Raw genomic sequence first — 25056 nt, forward strand, 5'->3', positions numbered from 1 at the left:
GTGTAAAACGTCGAGATTTATAAAAATCTCGATTTTTTTTTGCACGATTACAAGACTTTCTCTATACTTCGTATATACGAGAAAGTAAAAATTACTCTTCAGAGATTGTGAGCAGACAAAATAGAGTTTGTATGAATCTTGACCTAGGGGTATGAAGGGATGGTGTTGTCAGCACTATGCCCAACTGCTTTTACTATGTCAGGTACCCAACTAAGCTGGGTGGACTCAGGCACGCCCTACAATCAAAAGTCCAAACCGAGATTCGAACTCGAAACCTTCAGGCGAGCAGCCCACCGCTCCACCAATCGACCACACAGTCCCTCCAACCCCATACCTACTTCTGATCTGATTTTTTTCTTCGCCTTGTGTCTGACGTTGCTTTTGCCAGAATATCGTGCTATAGAGTCTGGCAGAAGATTATTCTAGACAGTTATAAATGTCTGTACTTTCTGTATCGTGATCTGGATCATCCCGCAGGTCTCCGTTCCATACATTAACCTTATTTATATATATATATATATATATATATATATATATATATATATATATATATATATATATATATATATATATATATATATGTATGTATATATATATATATATATATATATATATATATATATATATATATATATATATATATATATATATATATATATATATATATATTAACATGACTAGATGTAAGATTTTACACTAACGTATACACTCATAAATACATTTATGTCTCTTTTTCGTAGAAATAATAGTACGATATTTTAAAATTTTACCCCCCCCCCCCCCCCCCTCTCCCCCCATTTCAAGCAAATCGTACCATCATGTACAGGATTTGAGACTGAACTTCTCTGATGTATGTGTGTGACGTCAGATAAATTAACGACATCATTATAACACGTCCGTTACGCCGATAGCCAAAAATAAATCACATTTCTCATTTACATACAGATTAAGGTTTAGCCCGCGCCTAACCAGCTGTTGTTGTCGAGGTATAAATACACGCCAATAATCACCTCGCTGTGTTCGACTGTTTTTCCATAAAAATTCAATCTATTTTCTCCGTAAGCTTCTTCCTGAGCTGAGTATATGAACAACAGAGTACTTTGTTTCTATTATTGTGTTTTCATATTTTATCATTAAATGATTCATTTAACTTGTGAGTTTACATGATACAAAAAAATCTATAATAGAATCTTTCTTTATAATTTTACAAATTTTAAAAAAATTTGTATATTAAACTAAGGCCAGAGTTTTAAAAAACCATTAAAAAACTCAAAAAGTTTGAAATGTGTCTTTTTCTGAAAGGTTTGATGTCTAACATAAAATTATCATTTCATTGAAGAATGGTTTATTATTTTTTATCTACTTTTTAATGCTTTTTTTTAAATAGTGAAAGAACGAATGGATTATCCTAAATGCATCACAACAACTGCAAACTAAAGAAGAGCCTTGCCACAAAATGTGATACCGCCCAGCGCAATAAAAAAAACATAGTTACACCAAACTAGAAACGGAAATTAATTTTTCTGAAGTCAGCGCTACTATCAATACCCTGCAATGAAATATATGGCTGTCGTATCTATGGAAACCACAAACAGCCCTCATTATTCAATACGCATGACGTAATGTCAAGGAAGATAACCACTTATAATGACATCAAAGGAAATTTCCGTTCTCCGGCTGTTTCTGTTGTTGGAATATTTGATTCTGTGTGCTGGTGAGTTGGGCCTATAAATAACTCAGCACGCTGTGTGTTGGTGTGTAGTCTAGACACTGTTCGTACTTAGCATCAGTGGCGTAGCCAGGATCGTCTCAAGGGGGGTGGGTTCCAATTTTTACCCGGGGACAAACTTTCGATTTGCACCCCCCCCCCCCCTCAAACTGTCGATTTGCATCCCCCCCCTCAAACTTTCAATTTGCACCCCCCCCCCCTCAAACTTTCGATTTGCACCCCCCCCCCCTCAAACTTTCGATTTGCACACCCCTCATACTTTTTCTATATACCGAGGGGTCTATGGGGGGGTTATGACCCCCCCTACCCCCCTGCATACGCCACTGCTTAGCACGCTGTGTGTTGGTGTGTAGTCTAGACACGGTTCGTACTTAGCACCAGTGTTTCTTCCAGATTTTTTCTCCGGGGGGTACTTGAAATCTTCGGGGGGCGGTAAACTTTCTTCGGGGGGGGGGCGGACACTGTTAAAAGTATATATTTTCTATATAAATTATATAAATTTCATTTCGTTCGGGGGGGGGGGGGGGCGGTAAAAATTTTTCGAAGAGATGCCTGGAAGAAACTCTGCTTAGCACACTGTGTGTTGGTGTGTAGTCTAGACACTGTTTGTGTACCCGAACTGTACTTGTGAACGATGTTCAATCGTCTTGCAGAAGCAGATGTTTTTGTAACCATTCCATTTTTAAATGGTTAGGATAAAAGTAGCCTATACAGCTTTTAAATAGTGAAGGTAAAACAGATTTTATTTTAACTCATTAAAAAAATACCCAACTCCTGTACTTTTTATGTTAATTTTAGTTTTACGCAATAGGACTATTTAGTTAGAAGAAGGGGGATAATTTTTATACCGGTGTCCGATAATGGAATCTTCTTTAATAAAGGGGTGTTAGGTTACTGGTAGTTAACTAAATAGACACATTGCTGGCTAATGTCACTGCTAACCCTATCCCTAACCCTAACCCAAACCCTAGTCCTTCCATACGCCTAACCCTAATTTCTAACCATAAAATTAGTCGAGATTACAATACAAACCAACACACCTATTTTATGGAAGCGTCTATTATCGGACACCGGTATCTATAATCATCCCTCATTTTTTAACACTAAAAAGGATAAAAAGGCTGTTATACTTAAAACCCATACTAAATCTCACCATAAACCTTAATTAAATGAAACCTAAACTGTAAACACTAGTTAACTATTATCTTAACACATATCCTAAACTTATTGTTCCCTGGTGTTGCACGGCTGAACTAAGATTGACCCCTCCCCCGCAACTTTGTTGCGTTTTTTAACATTACATGCTTATGTGTTACCACCTTTGATGTGTTATGATTTAAGATCATCACATCCCCCATCGGTTACCCTTTTGTTATATTAGTGAACATCACATGCTCATGAGTGGCAGTCTTTGACCCCAATTTCAACTACCTACCCAAGCTAATTCAATTACTTACCCACAAAAAGAACGATTAATTAAATTATTAGATTCTTACCTATGAATATTCTATACTCCCTAAGAGCAGAGTTATTAGTATCAATATAAAGGTTTGAAAAAGCAATAGAATCACCAAAAACATTTAAAGCTCTTTGACATTAGACAGTTTCAATCCAAAAAAAATACCAGTTGTTTTTGTAAAAGTGTTCTTGTTCCCATTGAGTTAAGTAAATTCCTATAAGGAAAACATGTCTAGCAGTCCATTGCAGACACCGTCCCATATCAGGAGCACAGAAATGGTTTAAGTTATATTTTTCTGACTACGTGGAATTTATGTATACCCGAGTGAATTATGTGTGTGAGTTTAAGGCCATTAACCACATGCTGACTCGGATGTTTATGGTGTGGTGGGTAGTGTAGGTTTGTGAGAGGGGGGGGGGGGTGCCGGGTGGCTGAAGAATGAGTGTTCCAGTATGTAGAAGTGTGTGGGGGGGAGTACTTTATTTTATAGAGAATCTATTAGATTTTTTATTTAAATTTTTTTTTATAAAAGTGTAGCTTTTTATTTTTAAAAAGTATTTTTTCGAAGCTAGTTTTGCATTTAATGAACAAAACACAAAAGTCTAAATTAAGCACAGGAGAGTGTGAGATATGTGTTTGTGGGTGGGTGGTGTGTATATGCGCATACCCTTAGCTTCCTTTACAATATGTACGTTTTCTTCAACTCCTCGCTTCATTTTTTTTTAAAATTAATTACACCCACCACCAACCAATGAAATAAGATATAACCCTTCATAGTAGTGCTTTTCAGAGTTTCCTCCAGACATATGTTCTGGGGGCGTAGCAACCCCCCCCCCCCCACGTTAAGTTTACACACACTCCCCCCCCCCCCTGAACAAAATGGAATTGATATAGAAATTGTATACTTTTACCAGTGTCCGCCCCTTCCCCCCCCCCTCCCCGAAATTATCAAGTACCCCCCTCCCTCCGCAAAGAAAACATTCTGGAAGAAATGAAGAAACACTAGTGCTCTTGAAAAATAATTGTACTTAATCGGGTTACGTTATTTTATTTATTAAAAAAATACTAACGCGTTAAAATATGTTTTCTCTCTTTTTTTTCTGCCTCTCCCCTTCAAGTAGTAGAAACAACAGCAAGTTTTCTCGACGAAAACCCCCAACACCAAATCACAACTGAGTATTACAACACCAACACCGTCAGCTATGGTAACAGCAACGACAACAACGGAAGTAGCGAAGATCTCCACAGCAACAGCCTCAACGGCAACGACAGCGCCCGAGAGGGGGGCAGGTACAGGGGCGTCAAGGGGTGGACAGACGAACAGCGGCTGTTCTACAAGCTGTTGGAGGGGTACGACCCCAACACCAGACCGGTGTACAACGCCTCTGACGCCGTCCGGGTGTTGATTGGAATAACCTTGACACAGATATTTGACCTGGTGAGTCACTTAAGGTGTAGATGCATGTGTTATAAATGAAGATACTTTTTAAAATTAATTTGTGTTCTATTTATATAATTTGAAAATGTATTTAGATAAATTATTGCGCCAAAATGCTAAACCAAAAGTCACGAGTTTGGATCATGGGCTTGAGTTGTAGGTTGTCCCTGAGTTACCCAGCTTCTGATTAACTGCTTCACGGCTGACCATAGTGCTGACCATACCATCGCCCTGAATTATTTTCAATTGTTGATTTTGTCATATAGTGATTAAGGAGGCTGTACTTGTCCATATAAATAGCGGTGTATAGTCACTTTATTGTGATAAAAGAAAGTGCCTTTGCTTCTTTCTTTAACACCCCTAACAACTGCTAACCCCTTCCCCCCCCCCCCCCCCCACCCCCACCTCAAATAAAAAAGATTACATATGTGTTAATGAGATAAGTAAAAAAAATGCAAACACAATATCATGATTAGGACACGCAATCTCTCAATATTATCCCGAGATAATCATTCCATCTAGTGCTGCAGCGATGAGATCAATGCCACGCGATCACGTCATGGACCCTTCCCCTATCCCACCCCCCGCCACCCACAACATCAGATATCCACGATACACCTGTAATCGGACACGCCCAGCTTTCATCACGACTCCCCCTGGGCCTGACGTTCAAGTGGCCGTCATATTCACATCACATGCCAAAAACATGCAGGCGTACGATCAATGGCAGGTTCTAGAGACAGCCGCTGGGGTAAGGGGGAGAGAGGTGATGATGATACATCCGTCCCACGCTTTAAAAACTCATAACAACTTACTTCCCAGTTTACGATGCGTATTTACTTGGGATGTAGGGCATTGATTTATTCGCCGACTACTCCACAATTTACAAAGCAAAACGTAGAAAAATGTGCTTTAAGTTGTGACTGGTAACATTTTAATGGTTTTTTATCGATAGGCCGCTCCTTCAAGAAATTATGATAATAAAATGAAGTAGACTTTAATGACTAGAGCTCAAAATTAAACACCGCGTAAGATTGTCTTAGTCATAGAGGAACGGAGTTAACCCTGTTTATTTGCAACTGTCTTTTTAGTTTTAGCTGTGAATAAAATAATGAATGTGTATATTTTCCCAAATCATATCACTGTACTGTCTTTATTAATGTATTAACTTAAAATTCATTTATAAGTACAATAAGAAATGGCGGAAGTAAAACCCTTAAAATGAAGTTAATATCTACTAATAATCGAGGGTTTTTTTTTGTTCGAGCATAGTGTTTGCGACATGTTTATTCACAACTAAAAGCGAATATGAAAAGTAAAAAGAGTGTAGTAATTTAACGTGAATAGTGCGTTCATATTGCTGCTTGACTTTGTAGGCCAATAATTTGATGCAATAAAATAAAACGTTGCTTTGACGTTCAAAAACCTCAAACACCGCGAATGAATGAGTCTTTTTGAGTGCACGAATAGATTGCTATTTCAGTGGGAAAAATGGTTCTGTGGCTAAAATACTATTCAAATGTAGGGCCTAAAATAAGTTTGAATGTGTTTTAAAGAAACCTAAACTTAAAGCTCATGAGATTTCTTGAAATTTCTTGTTACGACGAATCTGATTAAGAAAATGGTTTTTTGTTCAAAGGTCACTGACCCTGTCCTCTGCGCATGTCAAGCGACCGGTGGTAAACAAAACGAAAGTCTAACAACCGCGAGCAATTCGATTAGTTTATTAGCTTTAAAAGTTACACCAAAAACTAAAAGGGATTTGGTTTTTTTTTTTTTTTGGTTTTTTTTTTTTGCAATTTTTTTACCAGTCACTCCAACGAGATTGAAATGAGAAAAAGAAGAAAAAAACGTTACGTTTCGTACCATTTTGTAAAATATAAAATAAAAACAAATGAAACAATAATTTAGTAAATTGCAGCTATATGAACATTTCTTTACTTTCTCATATATGAAGTATAGAGGAAATATTATTTATGTACTTGTAATCTTAAAGTTGTATTTCTCAATTCGAGAATATTTTTTTTTAAAATGTGCTACACTTTATAAGCAATCATCACTGAACCCCGGTAAATAAACTAGCATAATTTTAAAATATTTTCAAGAGAAAAAGTGGCCACTGTACTACACACGAACGGTTGTAGGCTATGTCCCTCGTAAATCAAGTAAAGAGGAACTAAATCAGAGAAATGAAATTGACTTACACTAGACTGAATCATCACGCTCAATGTTGCATCCTTGTTGATTTTAAAACTTTCTTCCAACAGGATGAGAAGAATCAAGTTCTAACCACAAACGTTTGGCTGGACCAGGTGAGTTTGTTTTTTTAGTAATTTGATTGAGCTAGACATTAAGGTGAAAGCAGTAGTCGGTAACTAGGTCTCTAGGATTTGCAATTTGCTTTTAAAAAATACGGTTCCTGTTTATTGCATAATTTACAGGGCAGTGCTTAGGGAAAAGGGACAGGGTTTTTGAGCCATGGGGCAGGTGAGGTTCGAATTATCGATAGATGGGGACAGCAACTCATCTAGGAGAGAAAACTCAAAAAAAAAATAAAAAAAATTAACTTCTAGTTTGTTCTCAGAAGGACAAAGGCTATGAAAGCAAATCCAAAACGATAAGCAGGCTGAAATCAGAGTCAACGGGCCATATGGCGCAAATCATGTTGACACGTAATACATAATTGTGTTAGAGGAAATCCCGTCATACAATACATTTAAGAAAAATATGGCCGCACTTAGATAAAAATCGTCAGGTTTAGAAACATTGGACGAATTTAGAAAAATAGAGCCGGGCTTGAAGAAACAGAGTCATCTTTAAAACAAAAAGAAGAGCCGCGCATAGAAAAGAGGGCCATCTTAGAAAATAGGGCGGGCTTAGAGAAACCAGGGCATGTAGTCACCTTGTCTTTCATATAAAATCGTGTTGCTTTTATTGTATAGGACTTTGACTTTGGTAGTTAAATGTTTATCACACACTTATTAATGTGCTCGGTCATGTACGTGATATTGGCTGAAATAATGATAAAAAGTTACCTTATTTAAAGAAGAATGACTGCCAATGTCTAGGCTTCATGATGTGGATGTTATAATCTCAATTCTACTCTTCATTCGACAAATTACAATGGGGCTCAAAATATGGCCCCCAGCTGACCATTTTACCGTTAGAACTCAAACTCCTTCAAATCTGTGTTGTAGATGTACGCTCTGCTTCTGGGCTACATTAATCTATCTCAACTATTCAAATAACTTGTACCGATATGTGTTGTATTGCGAACACTCGCCCACCGGCTTAGTCTGGTCATTAGAATGTCTGGCTAATTGCAACAGTTGGGTTTGGCCAATCACACGTCTGGCTAATTGCAACAGTTGGGTTCGGCAATCACACGTCTGGCTAATTGCAACAGTTGGGTTTGGCCAATCACACGTCTGGCTAATTGCAACAGTTGGGTTTGGCCAATCACACGTCTCGCTAATTGCAACAGTTGGGTTTGGCCAATCACACGTCTCGCTAATTGCAACAGTTGGGTTTGGCCAATCACACGTCTCGCTAATTGCAACAGTTGGGTTTGGCCAATCACACGTCTCGCTAATTGCAACAGTTGGGTTTGGCCAATCACGCGTCTCGCTAATTGCAACAGTTGGGTTTGGCCAATTACACGTCTCGCTAATGGCAACAGTGACCGGAAGACATTTTTTGATGATTGATTTTTTTTTTACTTATGGTTTATTTGTGTCTCGAGCGCACGTGCTTAACTCGATACTTCCCCAACTACGTCATGCTGATAAATTTGCTGGCGGGAGTGTCGCAGACTTTGCTCTCTGTTTAGTTGTGTTTGAGTTGCCACATTGGCTTGTTATTGGACCAAATTTCGGACATTTTGAAACTTTTCCATTTATCTTGAACCTTGTAAAGTAACAATTGATATATGCATCGATATTTAGATAGATAAACAATACGAAATAAAATTTTAGCAGGCTGGTTAAATAATTGTTCTGAGCCTGAACATGATATAGCAGAAAGTAACATATAAAAAAAAGCATACATTACATGTCTTAAGTTTTAGTTTACAACTCAAGTACTTTCTTAATCGCTAGTACTTAAATACAATTAAGTAATTACGTAATTATATTTTGTATTAATTGCTATGCATACAATACATTTGAAAACATGCTTTTCATGTGTTTTTCTTTTTTTTTTAAATTAGATTATGTTAAACATATCTTCTAGTACAGAATATTGACTCTGCTTAAGAGTATCTAGATATGTAAATATAAGATGATACTTTCACTCACTATACGTGTTAATAGGTTTTCAATTGCTTTTATCAGTTAAAGATTGAAATTGTTATATTAAACTCAATACATATATCAGGGTTTTTTTTAATGTGTAAGAGTGTCACTATAAATTAACGTATAACCCCCTTTATCCTGGAGAATACCCACTAGGTTCTGAGCTGTTTAGGTGCACATTTTATGGCAGTCTCACTGTGGAATATTTACCCCATTTAACGTATAATACTAGGATTGATGGTTTTGTCATCTTTTTTGGCAACTTTTAGCAAGTGGTCTGGCAACGTTTCAACAGGTTGATCTGGCAACCTTATTGGAATCGATCATTTCACGCCTGCGTTGAACTTGCGCGTCTCGCGAATGACAAACTTCCGGTGTTCACCGGGAAGTTTTGAGCTTTAAAATATCCATTTTATTTCCATCTCTCATCGATTTTAGAGTCTCGACCAGATTTAAAATTTAAACGAAGAAATCAATTGCCCGAAAATTGAAAATACTCTTTGCTTGGTGATGTGAATCTAAGAAGTCGAATTTTAATTATTTTTTTTTACGAATAGTTTTACTGTTTCTTCCCTTTGGAACCTTACGGTCGATTTGGAATGTGAAGTAGAGCTCCCCTGTTTTCTGTTACCTCCGCACAGTGGCGTAGCCAGGATCGTCTCAAGGGGGGGGGGGTTCCAATTTTTACCCGGGGACAAACTTTCGATTTGCACCCCCCCCTCAAACTTTCGATTTGCACCCCCCCCCCCAAACTTTCGATTTGCACCCCCCCTCATACTTTTTATATATACCGAGGGGTCTATGGGGGGGTTATGACCCCCCTAACCCCCCCCCCTTGCCTACGCCACTGCCTCCGCACGTGAGCTGACAGTGTGGTCAGAACTATGCCTTCAGTTTCCTTAACGTGGGTCAGGTCCCCATCGGAGGTTGGTGGACTCAGGGACGTCCAACGGACTCGAACCCGGGATCCGAACTCAGGACTAACTGGTTAGCAGCAGTGGCGTAGCCAGGATCGTCTCAAGGGGGGGGGGTGCAATTTTTACCCGGGGACAAACTTTCGATTTGCACCCCCCCCCCCCCTCAAACTTTCGATTTGCACACCCTCATACTTTACATATATACCCCCCCCCCCCCCCGCCTACGCCACTGGTTAGCAGTCTTACGATCTACCATTCAACCAGGGACAGAAAAACCTGCTAAAGTCGAAGTCAATGGGCCGTAACGTACATAACATGCTAACCCTGGAATACTTGAATGTGTTGGAGAGATTCCCTCCAATATTACAATTAACAACGATGAAGAAGAAGAATAAAATAGCATTATTTGTGCAAGGCTCTCAATCAGAGTTTCTTCCACGCATCTCTTCGGGGGTGGGGGGAGGGGGTTGGGGGGAGCGCCCCCGAAGAAAGTCTATCCCCCCTCCCCGAACGAAATGTAATGTGTATAGAAAACATATACTTTTACCAGTGCCCCCCCCTCCCGAAAATATCAAGTGCCCCCCCCCCTCCCCACAGGAGAAGAAAGTCTAGAAGAAACACGACTCACAATGACCTCTATATTTGTCCCATGCTTTATCCGCTAGCAATGGAGCGACCAGAAGCTACACTGGGACCCCGAGGAGTTCAATGGTCTGAAAGTACTGCGGATACCTTGTCGACACCTGTGGAAGCCGGATATTGTTTTATACAACAGGTAACTTTTTTGTCAGGCTTAATGAAATTTATTTTTACACAATCGGTATTTTGAATAAATGAAATATAATGTTTTATACAATAGGTAATTTGGATAAATGAAATATGTTTTATACAATAGGTAATATGGTTAAATGAAGTATATTTTTATAACAAGCAATTTGTTTTAATCAAGTACATTGATTTGTGCAAGGGGTAATTTGTATAAAAAATGTACGTTGATCTATAAAAATGTTAATTTGAACAATAGTGTATTGCTTAATTTAACAACTATATTTAGGTAAATGTAGTACATGGTTTTATAAAACAGGTAATTTCGCTAACAACTTTCAAATCAAATAAGTCAAATTTAGACTACTACCTTATTGTTGGTTTCTTTTCTGATCTGGAAAGACTATCTCTGGAACTTTTTGGACCGTAATTAGTTTTGAAGTCCACCGTCGAATAAAAACAATCGAATCCTCCTGTTTTGTAATAATAAATACATTTGCAGAACTGCCATACGTAAACGTTTATGAATAAATGTCTTCTTAATTACAAAGTGTTATTTTCTCAAGATAAAAAGATTAGTTTGCCGCTGCCCCTGCCCGGAAAAATTTAGACCCCCCCCCCCCCCCCGAATATCACGTGACAACCCCTTCTCTCTCTCTCCTTCCCCCCCCCCCCTCGAGAAAAAAAACACTGTAGCCATTAGACACACCGACACACTGTATGGTTCAAATGGCGGGTTTTGTGTTCAAATAATAGTCATAAAATTGTCATATAGGAGGTTTTAGTGTAATCTTAATGAAGTGTCTAGTTAGTTGGACAATGAATAGTTTTTTAACAAATTTACCCAGACACGTCACATTTAAAAAAAAAAAAATTGTTCAGAAGTTACTTCCCATTCAAAAAATATTAAGAGCTAAGGTAGAAAACTTATAACTATGCTCGCAAAAAACGCTCCAAAACAAAAAATTAATGCAACATAACTTACATAAAATGTAAAACTTTGTTTTTATTTTGTTTAATATCAGTTGTAAATCTCGTACACGACTATTTATGTACTTTCTGAAAATAATACTGTTCAGAGTGACCATTCATCTTCAGTTGAGCTTTAAGCTGTATAAAATGTTTAATTTATAAACATGAATGAAACCACATAAACGTTACTGCTTGGGAATCCCTTATAGCTTTAAAAACAAAAATATGTTTATTACAAAAAAAAAGTTTGTTTATTACTAATAATAAAACTAAGTTTATCAAAAAAAAAACAAAAAAAAAACAATTACTTATTTATTTATTTTGAAAAAAAAAAAACATTTTTAAAAAGATTAAAAATAAACCGTAGGACTGCTACAGTATAGCTGTTTAAAATAGATGCATGCTTCATTTGATGGGTCTCATTTTAATTTAAATATTATCATCATCAATACTGCGTATAAAAATAATATTAGTTTACTTTTATCCCACAATTATTTCAGCCCTAGTTATTAGCCAATACGCCCTCAATCCACTCCACCTAAAATAATCAATACTTTGTAGTACTTGTGACATTAAAATATAAGTTGAAAAATAAATGTATTTTAATTAAAACTTATTAATATTTCCAAAGATGATCCATGTTATCCAAATGATACCTACCAGCCCGTGAGCAGCTAGCATAATCCGACTTAAGACCATACTTTACTCATGTACTCACAACTGCTATTTTAATTTTTTTTTCTCTCCGCTTTTTGTAAAGACAAAAAGCATGATACAAGTGCCTGGTGTTATTGTATTGCTAAAAATATAAACATTGTCTGTTTACGAATTTTATAAAAATGGCGAAGTATGGTGCAAATTATTTTTTTTATCTTGTAGCCCTAAAAACATAACATTACAAAAAAAATGCTAGGCTCAGATTTTAACCTTTATGAAAAAAAAAAAAAACACCAGCCACAAGTAATAATTTTGTGGATGACTTAATTGTAGAGTTGACCGTAGATATATATGAGTGGTGTAGCGAGGTCGGGTGTCACCCGGTGCGGCACTAAATGGTGACACCCCCCCCCCCCAGAGGCGTAGCGACCCTTCCCGGGGACAAACTTTCAAATTTTCGATTTGCACCCCCCACCCCCCCTCAAACTTTCGATTTGCACCCCCCTCGAACTTTCGATTTGCACCCCCCTCAAGTTTTTCTCTATATATTTTACTTTTTTTTTGCCTTGGTGTCACCCCCCTAAATGGTGTCACCCGATGCGGTCCGCACCCCCCCCCCCCCCCCGTTACACCACTGATTTATATAGATTTGGGGGCCGGGGAGCCGCCCGACCAGGGAGACATTAACGACTCACCAACACGCCAAGGATCACCGGTCACCCCACACTCACCAGATATAAACATAAAGATTACAACCAGCAGTTACTGCCCCTGATCGAATCATAAATTATTCCCTCTGTATCAGGTTTTTTTTATTGCGTTACGTTCTGTTAGAACATCTGTTACTCAGTTTTAGTGTACTAAAGCCAAAGTCCTCTTAAAGCTTGTCATTCTACGTTGATATATTGTTTACACCCCCCACACACGTATATATATATATATATATATATATATATATATATATATATATATATATATATATATATATATATATATATATATATATATATATATATATATATATATATATATGTATATATATATGCGCTTCACGAAGGAGCAAACGCTATGCTATCTGGATAATATCATGATATTTATTTATCATGATATTTTCTTACATACAGTCATCTAGATATCATGCAGTATTTTAACGGAAATAGTTAAGGATGAACGGCCATTCCCATTTGTTTAGTTCCTACAGAGCTTCGACTTACGACAATAGCCTCCTTGTATTCAAGCTGTCTCATCGACCCACATAAATCTACGCCCCCTTAACCCTGACTTAGATCTTGTGTCATAAACACACACATAAAAATAATTTATCTTCCATTGCCGTGTGTTTTTGTGTGTGTTTTTGTGTTGTTTTTTTTTTTTTCTTTTTTTTTCTTGCCAGATTTTTTTTATCGCATAAGGATGAAAACCACATTTTTAAAAATATAAAATACCACCCATATGAACACAACCAGATGCAGTGATTTCATTTGGTGCCGTTAACAATAGCAATAGACGGAGAGAGAAAAAAAATTAATGTAATCAAAATACCGGCGTCGCTTCCCTTGTTGTAAGGGGCGACTACCGCAGCGTGTGTCACAGCTGAGAATTTATTACTCGGGGCTGACTGATCTTGGTGTGGCACTGAGTGAGAATGGTCGTCAATTCAATAAATTATAGAACAGTTACACTCATCCGGTGTAGAGGGAAATAAGATTCCCCTATTATTTTTTTTAGCTACACGAATATTCGAAGGAATCTGATTTGCGTAGTGCAACTATTGACGGTCCGCCATCTTTGTTTCCTGTATTTTAATTCTTCTTGGGTATAGATTTTAATTAATTGATTAAAATCCATAAATCCATTCTCCTAGAAAATAAGACGTTGCTTTCGAATGTTTTAACATTCGAACTTCATTAAATAAAATCTAAAAAAAAACAACTTACACCAAACAAACTAAAATAACATCTTTACTTAAAAACATTATTGATGAAATGTGACTAATATAGTTTGCAAAAGTTGATTTTAAAATTGCTTTATTTAACTTAATATGTATTTTAACTGTGTTTTTAACTAAATGTCTTTGTTGAAAGTTTGTATACAACAAAATGTGTCTTTTGTCCGAATGTATTATAAAAAAAAATCTGTATGATGGCATGCGGCATTCAACAAAAGGTGTATGTTGATAGTATGCATTAAACGAAATGTGTATGTTTAAATTGTGCTTTTTTTAAAAAGTGTATTTAAATTTTGTATTTATTTTTTAAAATGTGTATATTGAAACTATGCATTAGTCAAAATGTGAGTTTAATTCGTGAAATTAAAAAAGTGTTTAAATTGTGTATTTCTAACAAAAATGTGTATGTCGACAGTGTGGAGGACTACACCGACGGCTACATGCAGTCTCTGGCCATGGTCTCCCACACGGGCGATGTCTTCTGGCCCCCCATCGTCAAGTTCCAGAGCACCTGTCAGGTAGACATCACCTACTTCCCCTTTGATGACCAGGTGTGCAGCATGAAGCTCGGCTCGTGGGCGTACGATGGTTTTCAGGTGAGTGACCGTTCTGTTCAGGTACACGACTGTTGTGTCCAGGTACACGACCGTTCGACCGTTCTGTCCAGGTACACGACCGTTGTGTCCAGGTACACGACCGTTGTGTCCAGGTACACGACCGTTGTGTCCAGGTACACGACCGTTGTGTCCAGGTACACGATCGTTGTGTCCAGGTACGCGACCTTTTCTTGTATAGATTATTCCATTTTTTTTTTATTTTGCTAGTTTATAACAAGAATTTATTTCAAGTAAATTCCTATCATGTATTGTAGACTATTTATTTTTCTCCATAGAACATAAAAAAAAAAAAACTGAGCGACCAAATTTTTCATCGTAGGAATTAAATATCATTTGTATGTTTTATAATAATTTCTATCTCATCACGTTTAATCTAAATGTTAATACAAATGATTAGTCAAAGTCTCTGACGCATCAGATCAGGCATTCCACTTCCATAGCAATAACACGCATTTACGGAATGTGAGTTGTCGCACACTAGAAATGCGTTGTCATTACACTATTTAAATATACTTTCAACAAGTCAACATGATTTTATTTACAGAATTATTATTTACCAACATATAAACCGAAATCAAAACGCAGGCTTACCCCTAATTATATTCGTATGTGACTCGTGTCTCGAGGTATCTCGAGTTTTTAAATTCGAAATAGAATTCTATTTTAAAACATTAATGCCCAGAATCCTTGTACGTATTTTAAAACATTTTTATTAAAACAATAGTTTACTTTTTAACGGCGTTTCCCCCTTCCCTACTCCACCCTGCGGCTCCTCTGACCGCAGAGGGAGATATAAAACAAGGACGGGAACTCTCCAGCTCAAGCAGTTGTGGCTCAAGTTAGGCCGAGTTGCGTGACTTGGCCTGAGCACGTCCTCTTTAAAAGTGAATGTTTGTTGAGTGGCTGGTACTAGCCCCATCAAGCAGGGGGATTAATGGCCGACTACACGCTCCGGGTGAAACCGATCCATTGATCCGTTTTTTTAACGGCAGTTTTAGTTGACGCCTGTTTTCTGTAACCGTCCATGATTTAATTTTTAAAAGATGTGATGGTATTAAAAGTTAGTGTTGAACGAGTAAAATATAATTAAACCTTTAATATTTAAAAGCTTTTGCCTACAGTTTGGGTGTCATCCATCAATAGCATCAAGCTTTTTTTTTACTTTTATTTACCTCCACATTCTCCATGGCCACATCGTCATTGAAAGCTAGACCCCTCTTAAAAGGAAGTCGCACTAGCATATCCCTTCCCCCATCTCTCCCCCGATCCCAATCTCTCCCCCGATCCCAATCTCTCCCCCGATCCCAATCTCTCCCCCGATCCCAATCTCTCCCCACCCCAATTTCTCCCCACCCCAATCTCTCCCCACCCCAATCTCTCCCTCCACCCCTCTCCCCCACCCCCCATCTCTCCCCCACCCCTTTCCGCACAAATTTGCAATTTATGTTTTTCAAAATCGCGATTTCCCTCAAAAATATTTACTGTGCTTAGTCAACATTGGGTATATTGATCTACTTTTATTACCATTTATGAAAAATGAGTCTTCTAAAAAAAGCGAAGTAAATTCAGTTTCTAATATTACATTTTAGAATCGGGTCAGTTTTTTTTTTTAAATCTTCCCCATCCGCTCGTCACACATCGTCAAAATGTCCGCCCCCCTCCCCCATATTAACATTGTTTCTTCGTGGGGGGGGACCATTCCCCCCCCCCCCCCGAAGAGAGTCTACCCCATCCCACTCCCGAACGAAATGGAAAATATTTAGAAAATATATACTTTTAACAGTGTCCGCCCCCCTCGGAAAATTTAGTACGACCCCCCGAAAATCTAAAGTGCCCCCCCCCCCCCCAGGAGAAAAAGGTCTGTAAGAAACACTGCCTACTAGTGTGACACCATTTACAGACGACTCCTTGGCTAGTTACTATGTACATCAGTAAAATTATTTTAGTACGAGTGGACTATTATTAGCCTAGATCGGAAATACCCCAAGCGTGCCATTGCGACTTACTTACGTTGTCAACTTTTAATTATTTTGAAATCAATAATGTATTTCAAAACAGGTAAAAAAATTATTGATAAAAAACCATATAGGAAAATTTACATTTGCGTGTAAAAAATAAGTTAATTAAATCGAATTGATTTTTTTAAAATTCTGCTCTTAATTGAAAGAGCATTTAACTCGGCCACTCAACGTGTTTACAATTCATGCAGATTCTTTATAAGTGTAATGAACTAACTATTCGATAGCTGCAAATGTTTATTATTTAGCATATTGGATATATCATGGACAATATCATTTGGGAATATATATTATATTATATATATATATATATATATATATATATATATATATATATATATATATATATATATATATATATATAATGGCATCTAAAAGTTGCCATTCAGCTCAAAATACTGCTGAGCACTGACTTAGAGAAGTTAATTCAACACAGACTTGAAGACGAACAGCATGAATTGAGTTAAAAGCAGACTAATGCAGACGTAGAGAAGTCCTAACTAGAGAGCTGACGTAAAATATGTTTATCGGCTGCGTCAAACAAGTTTCTAGCACCATCTCCTGGAACTGTGGAATTTTCTGCTAGAGAAGATGAAAGGTGTGAGCTAACGCCGCACATTATCGCTTGCTGCGAGAAACTATCCAATCGATGGAGAGAAATAGCTTCAGCCCGTGGTGGCTAATTATAAATTCGCCCTTTTAAGTGCGGGAAAGTTTTTGAATAACTCGCCGCATGGGGTGTAGTGTGGTGTTTTTGCTTGATGTGCTGAAAATAAGGGGTTAAAGACGTCAGTGTTTAATGTCGTGGTTGTAAGGGGGTTAATGATATTTGAACTAAAATGGCTTTTTTAAATATTAAAGTGGTTGTGTTTGTTTTTGCAGATTTAATTTTTCTGTTTATTTTAAAGATCGGGGTTATATATTGTTTGTAGGAATGTAGATTTATAGAAAGGAGTTAATGGACGAGCATTTTGAAACGAATTTTGTGGGTGGGGGGGGGGGGGGAGAGGGGGGGTTATTATCAAGTGAACATTGTGAGAAGTGGATGTCGATAATGGAGGCTGTGTCTGTAGGATATGGTTTCTTCCAGGCATATCTTCGCCCCCCCCCCCACCAACCCCGGAAAGTCTACCGCCCCCCCCCCCCTTCCCCGTTACAACAAAATATAATTTATATAGAAATTATTCACTTTTACGAGTGTAATGTCATTTTAGGGGGAGGGGTCTGGCTTTTTTGGGACGATGTGCTTGTGGGAAGGGGGAGGTAAAAATCGTCCCAAAATAACATGACGTCATTTATGAATAACCCCTTATCTAAACAAAACAACTTCTTGTCTGTAGTATTAAGTTATTTATGTAGCCTGGTATAGACAACTAGAGGGTAGGGGGATATGTTGTTAAAGTCCCCGTAATGTAAACGAACTCTTGTTTCGTTTAAAACATTTGTACCGAAAGGTTGTATGACTAGTGAATAATAGATATGTTCATCTAAACTAGCTGGGGGTTATTTTATTTTTAAGGCGGCTGTGCGCAACATGGGTTTCTGGTAATTTGTTCATGAACTTTAAAAAATAACGTAAATCTATTTTAGAATGTTACGATTAAAAAAAATGGCTCGTGTATAACTTGTTTTAAAACGGTTCCATTAAAAAAAAACTGATGTTAATTAAGCTCGTGTGGTGAAGCTTAAATTTATTGAGTTCATGGTAAAGTACGGTAGACGGAGTAGAGTTTACCTCTTTCTGTGACATAGCTTATGAAGAGATGGTGTGGTCAATTCTCTGACCAGCTGCCGGTACATGCCCCTACTCGAGTCATATAACCATCAAAGCTGAACTTGGTGGATACTGAGAGGTCTTAACGATATAAGTCCGAATCGAACTCGAGATCTTTAGTATAGCGATCGTGATATTTATCAATCAACTTCAATATTCTATTCTGTTGGGGGTCATCCATAAATGACGTCACACTCGTAGGGGGGAGGGGGGGTCCGTAATTTTGTGACGATGTGTGATGAGGGGGAGGGGGGGGGGGGGGTTCAGATGTTGCGACGTCACATTTTTGCATTATAAAAAAGCAATGTTAGAAAACGAATTTTAGACGTTACTTCGCGTTTTATATAACTGTTTTAATAAATTGTAATAGTTTAGACAAGATTTTGGAAAAATATCGATTTTAAAAAAAAATTCAACTGCAATTTTGAGGGGGGTTGTAGGTTAAGGTGTGACGTCATTTTAGGGGGGGGGTCTGGCTTTTTGTGACGACGTGTGACAGAGGGGAGGGGGGAGGTAAAAATCGTCCAAAAAAGCGTGACGTCATTTATGGATGACCCCTTGGCGAAAAAAAATTGGTTTGTTCACGAACTAGAGATCAGTTTTTAGCTTGTGTCGCAGGTTTAAGAAACTCGCTACCTCATGTAGTATGTAGCAATGTTGAAAATCTCAGTACTCATACATGAAAAACTAATCGGCCGGTTTCTTTCTCATGGTGTTTCTTTCAGAAATTTTTCTCTCCTGCGGAGTGGGGTACTTGAAACTTTCGTGTGGCGCGGATTTTAATTTTCCGTAGGGGGGGGGGGGGACACTGGTAAAAGAATATAATTTCTATAATTCTGTTTCTTTCTAATGGGTGTGGATGTCCCCAAATTTAAATCCATTTAATTAATTCCTGTTTTCTTTTATTCCCAGGTGGACGTGGATAATCGCTCTGTACCTGTTGACCTCACTAATTACGTCAGTAACGGTAGGGCCATATTTTATGTGTGTGCTTATTTCTTTGTTAGCTTGTGAAAAAAAAAAACATGTTATGGCATTTTTAAAATATTTCGTATACGATATCAAACAATAAATAAATACTAAATATACGTCGCAATACACGCCCTGCTTGACACCCAATATACATATCCAATCATATTCCACACCCTCAAAATATATTAACAAAATATCTTAAGGGTCGTACATAAATAACGTCACGCCGCATGACTCTACCATAATCTTTACACGTCATCACAAAAAAGCCAGAACCCTCACTCATTGTCTTAAATAACATCATGAAAATGTACACCCAACCCCACCTTCGCTACCCAAATTCTAATTAAAATAAATTATATTTTCCAACAAAATATTTGTTACATAATAGTTTTTATCACCACCTCCTTACCACTATATACATTAATTTTCTTATTCCTGCTTTAATTGATATATTCATTTATACTAATCCATCTCTAAATATACAAACTCTACAACTCCAAATTAAGCATTTACATTAATTTCTATTATTCGCATTAACCGATATCTTTATTTCCATAATACTTTTTAGCGCAATTTCCATTCTGGAGAATTGCGTTTATTAACTCGTCATTTCTGGGAATGGATGGATGGATGAATGAATGTATGGATGAATGTGTGTCCGGGCTTTAAGTCGTATCTCCTCCTCAACGAAGCAATATCGATGACTAGTTCCAAAAGCAATTATGTTAAGCAAGTTACGAGAATGAGCATAGGCCATAAAAAATTCCGGTTTCTTTCATGTATTTCCCGGAAAAGCCAAAAAACCTCGAAAAAATTCCGTTTTTGGCCCATATCTCGGCAACCAGACCACTTAGCGATTTGAAACATGTACCAATCGATTCCTGCCATAATTTAGAACAATATTGCCGAAGAAAGTTTTCAAAAATATCCTCTCGTTCGGTCACAAATTTTAAAATTACATAAACACCTACAAACCGATCGTTCTTCTAGCTTGAACGCACCCCAGCTTTATACGTCAGAGCTATTTTTAGATAACATAAGGAAATTGCGCATAAATGTCACTAGACTTTTTTAATTAACTTGTTTATCTAACATTAATTTACATTAATCCCCTTAATATTCCTTAATGTCTCATTAATTCCTCCAACCCCCTCCCCTGGCCCTGCAGGTGAGTGGCACCTGATCAGTGTCAAGGCCAAGCGTAACGTCGTCTACTACCCCTGCTGCCCGGAGCCGTTCCCCGACGTCACCTTCACCATCCACCTGCGCCGCCGCACGCTCTACTACACCCACAACGTCATCATCCCGTGCGTCATGCTCTCGACCTTGACCCTGCTGGTGTTCTGGATGAGCCCCGACTCCGGGGAGAAGGTGACCCTGGGGCTGACGGTGCTGCTGGCCTTCTCCGTCTTCATGCTGCTGATAGCCGAAAACATGCCAGCCACGTCCAACTTTGTGCCGCTGATAGGTTGGGTCAACGATTCTTTTCTACTCCAACTTTACCCCCCTATCCCCGTTCTCAGGGGTCGTCCTTTAACTCCGAGAACATGCCAGCCACGTCCAACTTTGTGCCGCTGATAGGTTGGTCAACGATTCTTTAATACTCCAACTTCACCCCCCCCCCCCCCCCTTACCCCCATTCTCAGGGGTTGTCCTTAAACAAGTTTTTTTTTACTTAATTTTTACCCCCACTCCCATTTTAATGGTCACACATTGTCAACTCGTTATTTCATACTGATAGTTTTTACAAAGATGGGATATTAGATTAATGTATCCGTTTTTTTAAACAATGTATAAAGAAATTATTTTTTGAAAGCAATAGTGTAACCAGTGGCGTAGCGAGGTTGGGTCTCACCCGGTGAGGGACTTAATGGTGTCAGCCCACAGAGGACGTAGCGACCCTTCCCGGGGACAAACTTTCAATTTTCGATTTGCACCCCCCCCCCCCCACAAACTTTCAATTTGCACCCCCCCCCCCAAACTTTCGATTTGCACCCCCCCCCCCTCAAGTTTTTCTCTATATATTTTGCTATTTTTTGCCTTGGTGTCACCCCCCTAAATGGTGTCACCCGGTGCGGTCCGCCCCCCCCCGCCCCCCCCCCCTCGCTACGCCCCTGTGTGTAACTATTTTTGCGCAACTTTTGGGTTAACTCTTAGGACAGAATCGGTTACATTTTTGAGACCTCACGAATGATGAGTTGCTGTGCACCTCGATCTATTTGCTACAGTTAAGTCTGAGTCTGACCGCTAATGGGATGTCCTTGCATTAGTGTATTTTACCCCCGCTAAAGTTCTTATCTTAAGTCCGACAGAAAAATGTGTCAGATTTGTTTTGAATAAAGGCAGCTTTCTAGTGACTCCGAGCAATATTATAATTTGGGTCAAATTTCATGAGTTAGGGCTGGAGACTGGGCTAGGTGGCGACACTTAAAAAAAGGTGGCAGCTAATTAAGTGCTGCCACTGTTAAAAGCAGTATAAATAACCAGCTTTGTGCTAATGGAGAGAGCTATCAGTGTAGATACTTGACGGTGTGATTTTTTTTGTACGAGGTTTTATTAATTTTTTTGTTAGAGTTTTTAAATGATTTTAAAATGAAATTTTGTTAGACTACTGTAGAACTTTGTGTATAAGTTCTGTATGCTAACTTAGATACCTGACTCTGCCCATCTCTCTCTCTCTCCAGGCATGTATCTGACCACCGTGATGGGCATCACGTCCGTGTCCGTCATGCTAGCCGTGCTGGTCTCCAACATCAGTCACTGCGGTCAGTACGACACGCCGGTCCCCAAATTCGTCCGCTGGATGACCATCATCCTCGCTAAACTCATGCGGCGGAAGTTAAACTTCATCAAATCCACCACCACGGAAATCCGTATCGTCACATCCGGTCCACCCAGACGCACCATCTACCGCGTCAGCAACGGGAATCACGTGTCCAGCGATTCGGGTTGCGGGTTGTTGGAATACGAGTTAGGAGAAAGTCCCAGTAACAGCGAGAATATAAATAGATTTCCGTCCAGTCGTATTCCGCCAGCGCATGCGCCTGACCGCCACAAAGGGGGACACACAAGGGACGATGACATTGAAACGATTTTAGCGCTGCTGAAGAAGGTCCTTCTGAAGGAGCACGGGAAAGACGCTAACGAGGAGATTAAGCTTCAGTGGCAGGAGGCCGCGCTAGTGCTGGACAAGTTCCTCTTCTACATCTTCTTCGCCCTGACCATCACAGCCTCCGTCGTGACCTTGGTCATCATGCCGATGACCAAACCCGAAAACCCGACCCTGGTCAAGTATACTTAAACGGGCGTCACGTGATTAGTGCGCTTGTTTATTTGGTTGTGTCCTGTTTATGGTGTACGAGCGTGGGTAATTAGGTTAATGAATTGAATTATGTAAATAGGTTTCTGATGTCTTTGAGGTACCATGTGAGTGCTTTTTGTGTATCTTCTTCTGGGTTACAGTTGTGTTAGTGCTCTGATCTTTATGTATGTGCTATGATCATTATGTATGTGCTACGATCATTCTGTATGTGTTATGATCATTCTTTATGTGCTATGATCATTCTGTATGTGCTATGATCATTCTGTATGTGCTATGATCATTCTGTATGTGCTATGATCATTCTGTATGTGCTATGATCTTTCTGTATGTGCTATAACAGCTACGGTGTGTGCTAAATGTTGGTGTGTCCCTGCTGTATGTTCCGGTATGTGTATGTGTTATGAAGTATCTGTACGAGGTTGTCTATTAAGAATGCTTGCTAATTCTGACTACCACAGTCCAACTCTTGGCGTGTACAAAGTGATGTTTTATGAGTGGCGTCAGTTAACATTGATGTCAGAGTATGACTGACTCCACACATGAAGACGTTCAGAACCATGATGGTTCAGAGGTTTAGGGTACAGTTTTGTAACTGTGTGTGTATCAGGCGAGGTAGGGTTGTCACGAGACCACCCGCCTATCAAAGGTAACTTTTTCTTATCGGAATGGATCAGACATGGGCAGATCGATCAAATCTAGCTCAGGTCGATTCTCACCAGACCTGAGCAACATGCACCGGAGTTACTTTACGCCTGGAATTTGTATCTGGAATTGACAAGATCGCTGGTCAACTCAAACTTGGTCTAGTGTCGACCTCTGGTTAATTTAAATAACAACTTGGCAACAACGAGATTACAATTAATAGTGTAGTCCTCTTCGGCAGCCACTGGTCAACTTAAATCTAGAATTGACGAAAATTGGACATTTTTTTTTGGAAATCGACATCAACTATTGATCAACTTACATCAGACCTAGTATCAACCTCCGGTCACCTTACACCTGACCTAGTATCAACCTCTGGTCAACTTACACCTGACATAGTATCAACCTCTGGTCAACTTACCCCAGACCTAGTACAACTGGTCAACTTACACCTGACATAGTATCAACCTCTGGTCAACTTACCCCAGACCTAGTACAACTGGTCAACTTAACCTGACCTAGTATCAACTGGTCAACTTACACCTGACCTAGTATCAACTGGTCAACTTACACCTGACCTAGTATCAACTGGTCAATTTACACATGACCTAGAATCAACCTCAGGCAACTTTAGCCTGACCTGGTATCAACCTCTGGTCAACTTACACCTGACCTGGTATCAACCTCTGGTCAACTTACACCTGACCTAGTATCAACTGGTCAACTTAACCTGACCTAGTATCAACTGGTCAACTTACACCTGACCTAGTATCAACTGGTCAACTTACACCTGACCTAGTATCCACCTCTGGTCAACTTACACCTGACCTAGTATCCACCTCTGGTCAACTTACACCTGACCTAGTATCAACTTTCATCAACTTACACCTGACCTAGTATCAACTTTGGTCAACTTACACCAGACCTACTATCAACCTCTGGTCAACTTAGACCTGACCTAGTATCAACCTCTGGTCAACTTAGACCTGACCTAGTATCAACTTCTGGTCAACTTACACCTGACCTAGTATCTACATCTGGTCAACTTACACCTGACCTATTACCAACCTCTGGTCAACTTACACCTGACCTATTACCAACCTCTGGTCAACTTACACCTGACCTACTATCAACCTCTGGTCAACTTACACCTGACCTAGTATCAACCCCTGGTCACCTACACCTGACTTTATGACAACCTCAGGTCAACTTACATCAGAACTAGTATCAACTTTGGTCAGTAACACCTGACCTAGTATCAACCTCAGGTCATCTTACACCTGACCTGATTTCAACCTGTCAACTTACATCAGACTTTGATGTGAGTCAACAAGAGGTTGATACAGACTCTATCAACCTCTGCAGTTGATCAGTTTGTGGAGAGAAGACTAACACAAACAAAACTTCTTCGTTCTCTATTTTCTAACTAAAAATTACTCTTCAGACCTAATGGTCTCAGCATTTGAATCAGACTACCAGTGTGTAGACTCTGGAATTGTCTATAGACTAATTCTGGATCTAAATCAACAGA

General features: G+C 38.8%; 1 protein-coding gene across 2 annotated transcripts; it reads left to right on the top strand.

Annotated features, from left to right (window-relative positions):
* The first annotated feature begins 1400 nt into the window (after positions 1-1400).
* LOC131950922 (neuronal acetylcholine receptor subunit alpha-10) lies at positions 1401-22862 on the top strand. 2 transcript variants are annotated; one of them, XM_059313135.1, is made up of 8 exons: positions 1401-1714; positions 4307-4626; positions 6894-6938; positions 10501-10610; positions 14593-14773; positions 19499-19553; positions 20730-21029; positions 22246-22862. In XM_059313135.1, exons 1-8 carry the CDS (start codon positions 1648-1650, stop codon positions 22860-22862), a joined length of 1695 nt encoding a protein of 564 aa, XP_059169118.1. In that variant the 5' UTR covers positions 1401-1647. The 2 variants fall into 2 exon arrangements, with proteins under 2 accessions (XP_059169118.1, XP_059169119.1); XM_059313136.1 differs by having other exon boundaries at positions 4310-4626.
* Positions 22863-25056: the final 2194 nt, after the last annotated feature.

This window comes from Physella acuta, unplaced genomic scaffold, assembly GCF_028476545.2.
Source record: "Physella acuta isolate Inbredline_101_S28 unplaced genomic scaffold, ASM2847654v3 ptg000788l, whole genome shotgun sequence".
In the NCBI taxonomy this organism is placed as follows: domain Eukaryota; kingdom Metazoa; phylum Mollusca; class Gastropoda; family Physidae; genus Physella; species Physella acuta.